This window comes from Podarcis gaigeae (genome assembly GCF_964106915.1).
Source record: "Podarcis gaigeae genome assembly, chromosome: 13".
NCBI classification, from domain to species: Eukaryota; Metazoa; Chordata; class Lepidosauria; order Squamata; family Lacertidae; genus Podarcis; species Podarcis gaigeae.
Window position 1 is genome coordinate 54,848,654 of NC_139689.1, and position 12,825 is coordinate 54,861,478.

Below are 12,825 nucleotides of genomic sequence, written 5' to 3' on the forward strand. Positions count from 1 at the left end.
TCTGGGCTGCCCTGCTCTAACGCCTGACTGAAAAATAGAGGCAGCTGCTGCTCCGAAGGCGTCTGGTACAAACAAAGCGGAGGGTGTCGGTCCCGCAGAGCTCTTAAGAAGGGCTGCTGGACAGGAAGCGTCCCCGGCAGGTGAAGGGCATTGCCATTTGGTTCTTTTCGAAGGGGCATAAATGTCGGGCTTTCCCAAAATCTCGGCGCGCCGCAGTCGCCTCAAGGAAGGACAGAAGGACCCTCTCCATCGCTCAGGGAAAGGCAGGCCGGGGCCGCCATGTTGAGTGTGTCAGCGCGTAGCTGCTCTGGTTCCGTTGGCTAGAAAGGAGCTTGCGCAGGAGACCTTCCTGTTTGGTTGTGTCTCGTGTGTGTGCTATGACACTGATATCCCGCCTTTTCCCTAGAGTGGCCCCCGAGGGAGCTTCGTCGCTGAGTGGAGGATCAGAAGTTGCTTTACCCTTGTAACTTTCAAAATAGGCCAAGCCATTTGCCAGAGCAGGGGCGCTGAGAGAGCGGGGGAGGCATCTGCCCTTAAAGCAGCATTAAATTTGCTCCAGAGCCCCTGGTTGGGTGATGGGGGCCCAAGAGCCACGCATAAAAGCTGCGTCCTCTCCAGAGTCTTGTCAGGCCATAAATAAAAGTATTTCTACGCCCACCTGCTTCAAATAATAAATCATTTATTTACTCCCGTTATTTGCATACTTCCCAATAAAATATTCAATAAATAAAATAATTAGTGTAAAAATACATATATAACTGTAAAATCAAAGCGGATGCCAACACTGATGGCATTCTCTCATGACTGCTAAACATTTATGCTCTCAATAATTAAGTACAGTAATTATGGTCAGCAAATATCGGTTTTGGCCTGACTACTATTTTCTGTAAGTTTCAATGTCGTTTAATGTGTTTTTGTGTCTCCTGCCTTGTGGTGCTGACATGAAAAGTGGGATAGAAACAGTTCTAATAAATCAAAGGCAACAAAGCAAGAAAAAAGCATAGCTCCTTTGCACCCCAAAGCTAAAACGCACTGGGTGGCGGCTTTCCCCGCGCTAGGCCTGGCAGGGTGAGGGCCTGACAAAAGCTGTGGCGCTGAACAGCCTCGGGCCTGGGAATTCTTTAAGAGGTTTTGTTGGGAGGTGGGTGGGTTGTTACGGTTAATGACTGTAATCTTTTGTATTTCATTTCAGATGTTACAGTACTCTGATTTATGCTTGGTTATGCGTTTTTTGTTATACTTATTATTTATGACTACTGTTGTTACGTTGGAATTGTGCTTTTTCATGTTGTAAGCCGCATGGAGCATGGTTTGAACCCCGGAAAGATGGAATTCAAATAGAATTATGTATGTATGTACATAATGTCTACTCAGAAGTAAATCAAACTGAATTCAGCAGGATTCGCGCCCAAGTGGAATTGGGACTGCAGACAAAGCAATAAATCAAAACTTGCAATAATAATAATAACGATAGTAATAAGACAAATAACAATCATGACAATAACATCCAGACTAATTCCCTCCCCGGGCGGGTTAAGTTTATTCCTCCCGGAGGGCGTGGCTAATGACGCCCGTTTCGTTTTGCCCTCAGCAGGGCGCTGTGGCCTCGCCTGGCGCTGCAGGCGTGGCGTCACAATCTCGCGCCGTCCTTGTCTCCTGCGTCGCAGTCCTCCTTCAGCAGACAAGATGGCGGCGCTGAGGGCGAGCGTTGCGCAGCGGGCGGCGGCGGCTCTCCTGAGGCCTGGGCCGGCCCAGGCTCCCCTCGCCGCGGGATACCACGAGAAGGTAGGGGACGGGGGCTGGCTCACTCCAGGGGGGCTTTGAGGGTCGCAGGAGAAAGGCGGGCGAGGGGGGAGGACCCAGCAGAACAGGGGTTTTCGGGGGGGTCCCTCGGAAGGTGGCAGACCCTCCTTCCCTGGAGGGTTTTGAGAAGCAGAGGCCAGGCGGCCACCTGTCAGGGATCCCTCAGCTGTCACTCCTCCTGCATCGCAGGAGGACGGGCTCGAGGATTCTATAATGCAGCGGCTGTCATTCTGAATGGGTAGCTGGATTATGGGGGATATCACAAGGGAGTGTAAGGGAACGCTGCGCAGATATGGGGATCATAAGGGGTGTTGGGGGTAACCTGGGGGGGATGGCGAGGGGATGTGATAAGGATTTGGGGGGCTAAGGTAGAATTGGGGATCTTTGTAGACCTGGGGCTGATACAACAAGGGTGGCTGGAAACTGAGTGGAACACCAGAAAAAGGGTGAGAAGGGAAGCCTGCACAGATTTGGGGAGGGGACAGTTTAGTGGGCTTCAAACAGAATAGATGCCTGGGAGGAGTTAATTAGTATAAATAATGAGGACACTTCATTTAAAAAAATAATAAATTGAGTGGTGACCTTTAACAAATAGCTGGTGGTTAGAGGGAGGCATGGGGAAATGCCTCAAAGTGGGTCAGGGGCTGCATTGTGGGTAGATAGAGAAGTTGGTGACTGAGGTTGCCCTTTTTTACTCTCACCCCTTTTCCATTTTGTATCATGGCTTCTAGATTGTTAGCCTGCAGGCAGGGACTGCCTTGCTCTAGTGTACAATGCTTAGTGAAATCCATGTGCTCTAGGAATGATTAACGGTAATCATAAGCTGTGGGAGTTGCTGTGATTCATGGAGGGAAGGAGGAAGGATGCAGAAGGAACAGGGCTAACGTAGTCAGAGAGCTGGTATATGAAGGCTGGTATACCAAAAGGAGGCACAGAAGGAGAGGCAGGAAACGGCGCACAGTGGTGGGGGTTTGCAGACAGCTGGCTTAGAATGTTAGAGTACTGGCTAGATACTGTGCACCAGTATATTCCCTGCTGGGTTTGAAGGGCCATGCTGTTTCCTTCTCCTGCCCATAATATGGAGGAGCACTTTGACTACAAGGTTGTGTACACAGGGCGTTGCAGACACTCCCCCTCCCCTTGACAGATATTTTATGAGACTGGGATAAGTTTTAGTCATTTCTTGGGGATCTCTTTAAGTTGTGCTGGACTGAGTGGCAGAAATCAACAATTGGAAGGATCCTTGTCGGCTGGCTTGTCCAGCCACCTGTGTGATGATGCAGAAAATCCAAAGATAGACACCCCAGATGTCTAGGGCTCAGTCAAGAAATGTCTCCAGTAGGTGGCAGTCAGAGACTTTGCGACTCCATTAAATGATACGTGAATAGCCCTATAAATAGAATTGGAGAGTTGCAAGGGTCCAGGATGATTATCTCATTCAAGGATTCACCTTTGTCCCCTGAAGATGCACATCAAACCTTTGCTTTTGAATTCCAGGTTGTTGATCACTATGAGAACCCACGAAATGTTGGTTCCCTGGATAAGAACGCAAAGAATGTTGGGACTGGCCTTGTGGGAGCACCAGCCTGTGGAGACGTCATGAAGCTGCAAGTAAGTTAGTGCTGCCTTGAGGCACCAAAGGCTGTGAGACAATAAAGCCTCTTCCAATCTCTCACCCTCTATTCTCTGTGATCGTGAGCAAGAGAAGTGTCTCTTTTGTTTCAATGCAATGCTTAGTCACTCTCTTGAAAAATGTCCTCAGGTGGAAGTAGATGAAAATGGAAAGATAACAGATGCCAGGTTCAAGACGTTTGGCTGTGGGTCAGCAATCGCTTCGAGTTCCTTGGCTACTGAATGGGTGAAGGGCAAGACGGTAAGTCTGATGCCTGTCAATATATTATACCTTGGCCTTGTTTTGGAAAAAAACCTTTCATGTTGCATTACCATCTCTTAGGCTGCTTGAAGAAAGTCGTTTCCAGTCCAGGGAGGGTAGATTTTGCATGCATCATCCTAAGAGTCTAATAATGTGGAAGTCAATTGTGGAGGCCTGGAGCTGGATCAGACCAAAAGTCCTTTTAGTCCAGCATCCTGTTCTCAGTGATCAGCCAGATGATTCTGTGAAGCCTGCAGACAGGATATGATTGCAGCAGCACCCTTCCTACCAGTTTCAGCAGCTGAATTTCAGAAGCATACTGCTTCCAGCAGAGGGGTAATAAGCTGGCAATAGAAAATGAAATTGTGTCTGTGGAGCAGAGTTAGCAGCAGTTGCTATGGAAAAGTTGTAGCTTACGCACCTGTTTTGTGTTCAGAAAGTATTATGTTCAATCCTCAGCCTTTTCCAGATAGGATTGGGAAGATACCTTCTCTGAAAGAACCACTGCCAGTTCTTCTAAACAATATTGAGCTCGATAGACCTGAAGTGTGGTAGTGCAAGACAGTAGTCCTGTGTGCCTAAATCCATGGTATGAAATGGAAGGCTAAGTAGTAATTTTTGTATGTTTCAGGTTGATGAAGCCTTGAAGATCAAAAACACAGACATTGCTAAAGAGCTCTGCCTTCCTCCAGTAAAATTGCACTGCTCCAGTAAGTAACCTTTTTTGTCCTTTGTTACCATTGAAACACTTTGCAGACAAGTTGTTGGAAAGAAGCACCACAAGGCCCCAAATGCAAATAGTCAATCATGAACAAGAAAGGTGGATGTAAGTGAAGTTATTTTACAGAGATGCCTTCTATGTAGTTGGTATGTTCTTAGAGAAAGTGAAGAGCTAGAATATAAGGGCATATGCCTTTCTCTGATTGGTGCTAAGGAGAGTTGTAATCCAACAACATCTGTACAGCTACAAGTTCTCCAACCTTGGGAGGCTGGAAATTGGTTCTGGAGCTAGCATTGTGATAGACTGAACCAGGAAGTTCCTGTTATAGTTCCTGCCGTTAAACTCAGTGGAAGGCTGTTGAAAAGGGAGTCAGGGTTGAGACACTGAGAATAATATTGGCTTATCTTTATGGGGCTGTTGTAAAGAATGTTGAGAAGGCAAGTGAACTGATTTGTGCGCAAGTGCTATGCCCGTGCTAAGTCATAAACTGGCCTAAGAACACCCCTCAAAACTCAGAAATCTGGGCACATAGGAAATCTCTCCTTCACTTTAGAAATGCCTAAAGGTCACCACAAGGTGAATGTGGGGGTTTACTGCCAAGGTTGTGAATTGGCCTGCTGAGTTGCAGGAGAGAGCCAGTAGTATGGCTCTTCTCCCAGAGTCCTTGGCACTCAGGATTGAAATTATTTTGCTTATTCGTCTTCCGCTGTTAAACCAGTGTAATATTTCACTTGTGTTCTTCCTCCCTTAGTGCTGGCAGAAGATGCCATCAGGGCTGCCTTAGCAGATTACAAGTTGAAGCAGGGGCCGAAGAGCAGTGAGCCAGGAAAAAATGCAAGCGTGGCCTAGAAGGAGGTGCTGCGTGTCAAAAGGCCTGGAGGCCTGTCCCGCGACAACCTTGTCATTCCAATTGTAATTTAGCAGGGCAATTACAGCAAGGAGCCAACAAATCACCTTAGTGCATTTTGGAAGCATGCACAATGTCAGGCTGCATTGGAACCACCTCAGGGCAGTCGCCTTGATCATCTTTGCTACCAGCTTTTCTGTTTTCCTTCCACATGTGGGAGGAAAAAGAAGAACCTTCTTGTGATTTCAGTGTGAGAATTTTGCTATAAGTAATCGTTCCAGCTTTCAGTGTGTAGGAGGCAATTGCCTACATGTTTGCTAGGGCATGGCCTCCTGTTGCAAGGAGCAGCCCCATTTCCGCTTCGGGCAAAGCTGCCTGGTAACGAGAGAACAGTCAGGGACCTGTAACTCTACCCACAGGAAGGGAAATTGAGCCCACTCTAGATATCTTTGGGGACTAAAGAAGGTAGACGTTCCTCTCCTGTTTCCGCAGATGAGGCAGCAAGAATCTCCCTTCCCGTCGCCAGCAGCATGTTCTTCTAGCCGGGAGGGAGGAGATTTAAGGCAGAAACAACCATGTTCCTATCCTTATTCCCCAGTTTGGGTTTTAAAGAAAAGGATTGTGTGATCAGACAGTCTATGCACAACTTTCAGATTTCTTTTATGTATAGTGTATGCTATATAGAAATAAATAGAGATAATATATGCTGTGCTCTGGCTCAATGAATTGTGTGTTTGTTCCTAGCAAATTTCAGGCTGAATTTAGAAGAGGAATTTGTATAAATGCCTTATTTGACACAACAGTATTCAGCCAGACCACAGAGAAACAAGAGAGGCATCAGCCTGCTTGGGATGGCAAGGGTGGGTGGGTGTGGAGGATGCAACACAGAGTGACAGTGGGAAGAGAGAAAACAAACTGAGGGGGAGGGAAGACTGTGGTGCCTTCCTTGGCGGGAATGGCTGGCTGGGACCCTGTAGGGTCGCTCCTTTCACAGTGACATTTTGCTGCCGATTGCTTTTATGGCCCTTCTAAAAGTAGGGAATGTAGGCCACAGTCCTCTTGCTCCCCAGCAACCGACACTCAGGAGATTTGCTCATCATCTTTGGGAAATGCCAGCCCTGTCCTCTTTGAAACAGCCTTGAAAAGCAGTCAGCCCCATTAGAGAACAGCATTGCTTAGAAGGACAAGATAGCTCAGTTTCTCAGCAAGAAAGGCAAAAAGTCCTTCACTAATGTGAGGGGTGTATTCATAGCAAAATCTGCATTTATCCCCCCCCCCCCCGAGGAATGGCAGGGGGGTGCTGTTGCCCAGAAAAACTCAGTTGGAGTTTTCTTGCACAGTCCTTAGCTTCAGGAATAGTGACAGGCCAGAACTACATTTCCAGGTTCCTTGGCTGATTTACAACCAAAGCAACCTGAAAAATAAAAAAAAGTTTAATGAACTAGTACTTAAGGAAGAGTTCCCTTTTTAGTTTCTGGGTGGTGGATAGGAGAGGAGAGAAAAAGTCATGTTTCAGTTGGACTGATTCTTGAAGTGTGTTTAGTAGTGGAAGGGGTTGCCTTGGGCGGCATATGATAGGGAGTGGCAATAAGAAATCCCTGAGGGCAGCCTGGCCTGTGCTCCCAAAGCTGTCTCACAAAGACATCATCGGCATCCAGACAAGATTCAGCTGCCAGTCCAGCTTCTGTGCATGAAATGGGGGTGCCATCTTGTCCTTTGCCAAATGTCCTACCCTGCTGCTGCAGGGCTCCCCTTATATTCTTAACCAACCGACTATATCCAGCCTGTCCCAGGGGAGCATTTCAGATTGAATCACTTCCCCTTGCTTTACACCAGGGGTAGTCGACCTTTTCGTACCTACCGCCCACTAATGCATCTTTTTTTATGGTAAAATTTCCTTACCGCCCCCCAGTGCTCGATGGAAGGAGGATTCAGCTTGTGCCATAGAACCCCCTACTGCCCACCTAGAATCCTGAAACACCCACTAGTGGGCGGTAGGGACCAGGTTGACAATCCCTGCTTTACACACTCCAGAGAGCTGCCCAGCACCAGCAGTGAGGTGGGTCCACTCACGTGTGAATCACCACCATTAACAAGACATGAAGAACAGCATTGCTGGACCAGGCCAGTGCGTGCCCATCTCGTCCAGCCTCCTCACAGTGGCCAGCCAGTGGGAAGCCCACAAGCAGGCCCTCTCCTGCATTTTCCAGCAACTGTTATTCAGAAACATTCCTCTGATCATGGAGGCAGAGCACAGCCATTCGGGCTAGTAGCCATTCCCCCCTCCCAATGAAATTATCCAGTCCTCTTTTAAAGCCAGCCAAGATTGTGGTTATCACTGCTTCCTGCAAGAGGGAGTTGTGTAGGGAGTTGCATAAGTGATGCATGAAGTACCCTCTTAAATCCCGAATCTTCTAATGCTCACTGTACATAAATACCCTCAACAGTTTTGCTTTGCATCCCTCTGAGTGAGAAACGCTTGCCACTTTTGCAAGGGACTTGCAAGTATTTCAGTTCATGCTGAGCAGCAGTTGCTCTCTCATTGGAGGTCTGTGGCACGTCAAATAATTTATTAGTAGCTCAGGTTTCTAACTGAAATGTCTCTACAGCTGCTCCAGCATCGTGGTTTATAACAGCAGCTGTGCACCATAAGACAGACTTGGAGGCTGTAAAACTATTCCTGTTGCCAATGTGTTGCTCCTCAAATGCAGGAAAGGGGGGGTTTATATATATATTAAAAAAACACATCTGAAATGTTTAGATTTTAAAAGCATCTGGTTCTTGCTGGAATATCAAGATGTCCCAAAAGGGGCAAAATCTGAAGGGCAGGGCAGCTCTGCCCCCTCCCAGTGCTGAGCTAAAGAACAAGGCTGCTTTTTGTGTCCAGCACAGCTCATGTCTAGCGATCGGACTCCTCTCCAGGGGTGTAGCAAATGGTGTAGTGCAGGAGCTTCCTGTGATGTCCCCCATAGCCACATCCTTATGGAGAGCCCCCAAAAGCAGGCAGCTGTTTTGATCCATCTACATACATAGCCCTCCCGAAAACAGCAGCACAAGATGCAATATTGTGTTTAATTTGCTGAATGCAAACCTTTGCAACAGCACTGCGTGTCTTGCTTAGTTGTGCATTTCCCAAGTTGGGGAACAGTGCTCTTCTCTTGTCTGAAGATTCAAGCCCTTCACCTGCCTTCTGGAGGTGGCCAGAAAAACACCTCTCAAAAAATGGCTGAGTACAAGAGGCTTGACTTCCTGGCGTTCTCTCCTGTTTTATCAGAGGCCTCTCCAAAAGGCCCGCCGATAATGCTTTCCCTTAGCCCACAGAGCGGCCAAGGCACCAGAAAAACCAGCACTAGGGCCTCTCAGCTTTTGCCTTTTTGCACAAGTATGCTGGCTATTTCCTCCTTTAATCCCAGGAGAGAAATAGATTTCATGACAGCTTCCCCGCCCCCTTCCAGATGTGGCACTGAGACATGCAGGCGCTGGGGAAGAGAGGCTGGAAAGGAGTTGGGGGAAATCCAGCCTTCCATTACTATTTCAGAAACTGGAGGGAGCAAGAAGAAATGCAGATCTCACAAAGGGTGTGCAGGCAATGACACGTGGCTGGTCTGTACGGTGGCAGAAGCGTCCAGAGCTTAACAGGGATCTCAAATGCAAAGAATAATCTCACTCCCTTGAGTGGATATTGAAACATGGTCTGTATTTTGAACAATCATCTTCATTCTGTGGGGTGTTCCAGAAATTTGCAATTTAAAAGGGAAGGTGGCAGATCATGAATTCTGTCATTTCGACTTAAAGCACCCACTTGCGTGTTCACCTATGGTGAGTAGGAATCACCTGTAGATAATCAGGGGACATTACTTTAAAAAGGATTCTACTTTTATGCCTCTGAGTGCCACAAATGCATAATAAAAGCATGTGTGTTCAGATGGATTGCTAAAAAGAAAAAAGTGAATGCAAGTACAGTGGTACCTCGAAACTTGAACAGAATCCGTTCTGGAAGACCGTTCGACTTCTGAAACGTTTTGAGTTTCAAAGTGCGGCTTCCAATTGACTGACAGCTAGGTTTTTGCATAGCGGAAGCCGCGTTGGACATTAGTTTTCCAAGGATCGTTAGAAAACTGGAGCACTTCCTGGTTTTTGGCATTTGGGAACCAAAACGTTCAAGAACAGCCATTCAAGTTCCGAGGTACCACTGTAGTAGTTTTTGTCTATTTTTAAAGGATGAATTAAAAGAAATCATTACCTGGTGTCAGGTATCTCAGGCTCATTCTTCATTTGGAGCACAGGGGAGAGGGCCTACACACACTTGCCTTGTTTAAATCCTGAAGGGTGCTACTTCCCTAATATACAACTATTCGATCATGAAGTGGGGGTGCTAGAGGCCTTCGGATTCTATGGGGATCAGATTTAGGCCACCCAAACAAAGATCACGAATGAGAAGGAATCTGGACCCCCCACCCCACCCCATGAAAACCATCTCTGCTCGCTTACAGGAGGCCTCGCTCAAGGTCATCTTCCAATGGCACTGGACACCGGTCAGGCTGGCAAAAATGAATCCCTCCCTCTCCCCCATACCTTGAAAGGGTTGTGGAAAACATGGTTCGTTCATTCACGTTGAGTGAGAATGCCCCCATGTTAAAAACTTTTGGAGCAGCAAATACCCCATTATAATTACAAGCCAACCTCTTTCTCCAAATCCTGCCTTAGCTCTAATATCTTTGGACATGGAGGGGCTCCATTTTGCACGACAGAAAACCAACAGGCTCCTTACTGACCACAACAAGATTAGCGATAGCTCAGCAATGCAAGAACCAGACTGAAATACCCCTGAAGATATGGGAAAATAATATTTGGGATACAGCAATGTCTGAGCATCTCAGCAGACACAGGAGGGCAATTAAAGGCATAACAAAAAGAGACACCTTCCAAGAAACGCGAACCCCTTTCTTGAACTGTGTTAACGACCAAAATCAAGACCTTGTTATCCCAACCACTCAATTTTCTCAGTGGAGAAGTAAAGTTAAGTAGTAGGTTTGAATACTGAAAGTGTAAGCTTATGTATAAAGTCAATGGGTAGAACAAACAGCATTAAATGTACTGCTGGATAAGTGTTTAATGGTTCTTTTATTTGTTTAAAAATCAATAACAATTGCTTAAAACATTATAAGAATCATACCGGGAAAATAAACAACATTAGAGCAAAAGAACCTGAGAGGTGCATTGCTTCATATGCCCATTGCTGCTTCCTATATGAAACTGATGGAGCATGTCCACAAAATTGAGCCAAATGGTCCTGCTGAGAACTAAGGGGGACTGTAGTTTGGTTTAACGGTCAAATCCTCTTCCCAGGGAGCTCTGGGAATTGTAGCTCTGAGAAGAGAACTGGGGTCTCCTCACAACTCTCAGCACCCTCAACAAACTACAGTTCCCAGAATTCTTTGGGGGAAGCCATGACTGGCTTAAGGGGCATCATATTGCTGTTGTGTAGAGTGTAGATATGGCCCCTTCGGCTTTCCAGCCGCAGCCCACCAGATGCCTCTCGGAAGGCCACAGGCTGGACAGCAAGGAAGCAGCCCTAGCTTCTTCCCAGCAGCCCATATCCAGTGGCATTCATGGCTCCCCAGTGGCTATTCTAAGATACACTGCAGATGAACATGGAGGAACTATTATAACTTCCCATCTCAGTGGTGTCTCCCTGTTTATGGCATGCTCTCCACTATCTGCTTTTGTGGGAGATTAGCAACCAACTTAACAAAGGCATATTCTTGCTAGTTAGCATGAGAAGGGGCCAAGTCCACAGAGCCGCACTGCAGTATTGCTGAGACCATAGAAATACAACTGGTAGACAGGCCTTTGCATGATGTCATTTTCCCTTGGAGCATACAGTACTTGCGGTTCCTCTCTCTCTTCCTTTGACCACCATTGGATGCAGACATGCCTCCACTTGCTCCGCATCCCTGAAGCTGCTTATACTGTAGATATAAGTATGTTGGCTGCATAGTTTTGACTGCTGCCATTGCTGTGAACCAATGCATGAGTATAAGTAAATCTTTTTAAACTTACTTCCCAGATTGTTGCCTGATTCTGTGTTAAGTGGGTTAGAAGGGGGGAGCCAGCTTAGTTCATAGCTGGACTTGCTCAAAACAATATTTTACAGCCTGATTCCTATGCTTTACATTTTGCTGCCAAAGGTGGGAGTTTGAAACTCTGTTCAACCTGCACATGAGGGGCCTGACTCCAGCTATGGAGGCCAAGCCATTTTGGTTCATTGTGGTCATAAGAACCTGCCTAGGAACCATCCAAGTTGGTGATCATCACTGGCTCCTGTGGGAGTGAGTTCCATGGTTCTAACTATTGCGAATTTTTGATTATTTGTATGCCGCTTTGAGTTTCCCTTTTGGGAGAGGGACAGTGGCTAATTTAAAAAAAACCATTAATTAATAGTAAGTAACTTTGCATCAGCATCAATTTTTTAAAAACAGAAAGCACTTCTTGTGCAGTATTTTCATCACCAGCTGAGGTGCCATTTTGCTGACCCCAGAAAGTGCCTGGGGCTTTGGGGAAGGGGCCTGGCTCTGGGGCAGAGCATCTGCTTCGCTCCCACAAGGTCCTGGGTTCCATCTCTGGCATCATCTTTGGGTGGGACTGAGAGCAACCTGACCTGTAATCCTGGCAAGCTGCTGCCAGGAGAGAAGACTGTAACTGTGTTAGGCGGGCCAGTGGTCTGATTTGGTCTACAGCAGCTTCCCCTGTTCCTAAGCAAACTACAGTATCTGGCCACAGAGCAGAAGATGTGGCAAAGGAAGGACCAGCTGTGCATGGGAACCACCCAAATTGCCAGTGACCAGAGATCTTCGTAAATCGCTCCCAACGCTTCTCTCACAGAATGGTTAGGGGTTTTTTCTTCCCATCTACTAATACCAGACTTCAGTTTAGCCAGTACTGGTCAGGTTTTGAAGCTTTCCCAGCTATTTACTGTCTTTTTTAAAAAATAAAAATAAAAGATTTTGTGTTATATAGATTTAGATCTGTGACCAATTCTTACCTATATAATTTGATTGATCCCTAAACTAGGGGTGGCTAACACCCAATTAAGGAATGTGATTAGGCTCTCACCCTCCCAAGCAAAATTGTATGGTCCCTGCCAGATCCTGCCAATTTTGGTGATGGCATTGAAAATATTTTGTTGTATCTACTGTATATTTTAGAATATTTTATGTGCACTATGCATTTAGACACCTTGTAATATATTATAACCAAATTCTGCCTGATGGCTCCTGAGGAGCAGGTTTCCGTATATGGTTGGTAACAATTGGATGCCATTTTGAATCAAGATGGCGGGTTGAACTTTTCAGAACTGCATTCATTTTTTGGGTTTCTTTGACCTCTCAAACAACACTGAGTATGAGACATCCGCCGTTAAGACTTAGCTGGTTGTAGCTTTTGGGAGCTTGTGCCAGGAGCCTGTGAATGCCCTCATTTAGGGGGGCATTTGAGGGGAGGCCCTACACACACTCCAAGAGACATGGAGGGCGAGGGCCTGCAGCACCTGACCATGTTGCTCTTCCTGCCAGAGAGCAT

General features: G+C 46.6%; 1 protein-coding gene across 1 annotated transcript; it reads left to right on the forward strand.

Annotated features, from left to right (window-relative positions):
• Window positions 1–47: 47 nt before the first annotated feature.
• On the forward strand, window positions 48–5,966 carry ISCU (iron-sulfur cluster assembly enzyme). The gene is made up of 6 exons (XM_083709980.1): window positions 48–140; window positions 1,592–1,785; window positions 3,301–3,414; window positions 3,566–3,676; window positions 4,308–4,386; window positions 5,149–5,966. The coding sequence occupies exons 2-6, from the start codon at window positions 1,687–1,689 to the stop codon at window positions 5,244–5,246; spliced, it is 501 nt and encodes a 166-aa protein (XP_083566106.1). The 5' UTR covers window positions 48–140; window positions 1,592–1,686; the 3' UTR covers window positions 5,247–5,966.
• Window positions 5,967–12,825: the final 6,859 nt, after the last annotated feature.

What these genes read in the sequence shown, in the direction of transcription:
- ISCU (XM_083709980.1), top strand. Translation starts at nt 1,687, where the DNA reads ATGGCGGCGCTGAGGGCGAGCGTTGCGCAGCGGGCGGCGGCGGCTCTC. An exon ending in GAGACGTCATGAAGCTGCAA is followed by an intron (nt 3,415 to 3,565) that starts GTAAGTTAGTGC and finishes AAATGTCCTCAG; the next exon opens with GTGGAAGTAGATGAAAATGG. An exon ending in AATGGGTGAAGGGCAAGACG is followed by an intron (nt 3,677 to 4,307) that starts GTAAGTCTGATG and finishes TGTATGTTTCAG; the next exon opens with GTTGATGAAGCCTTGAAGAT.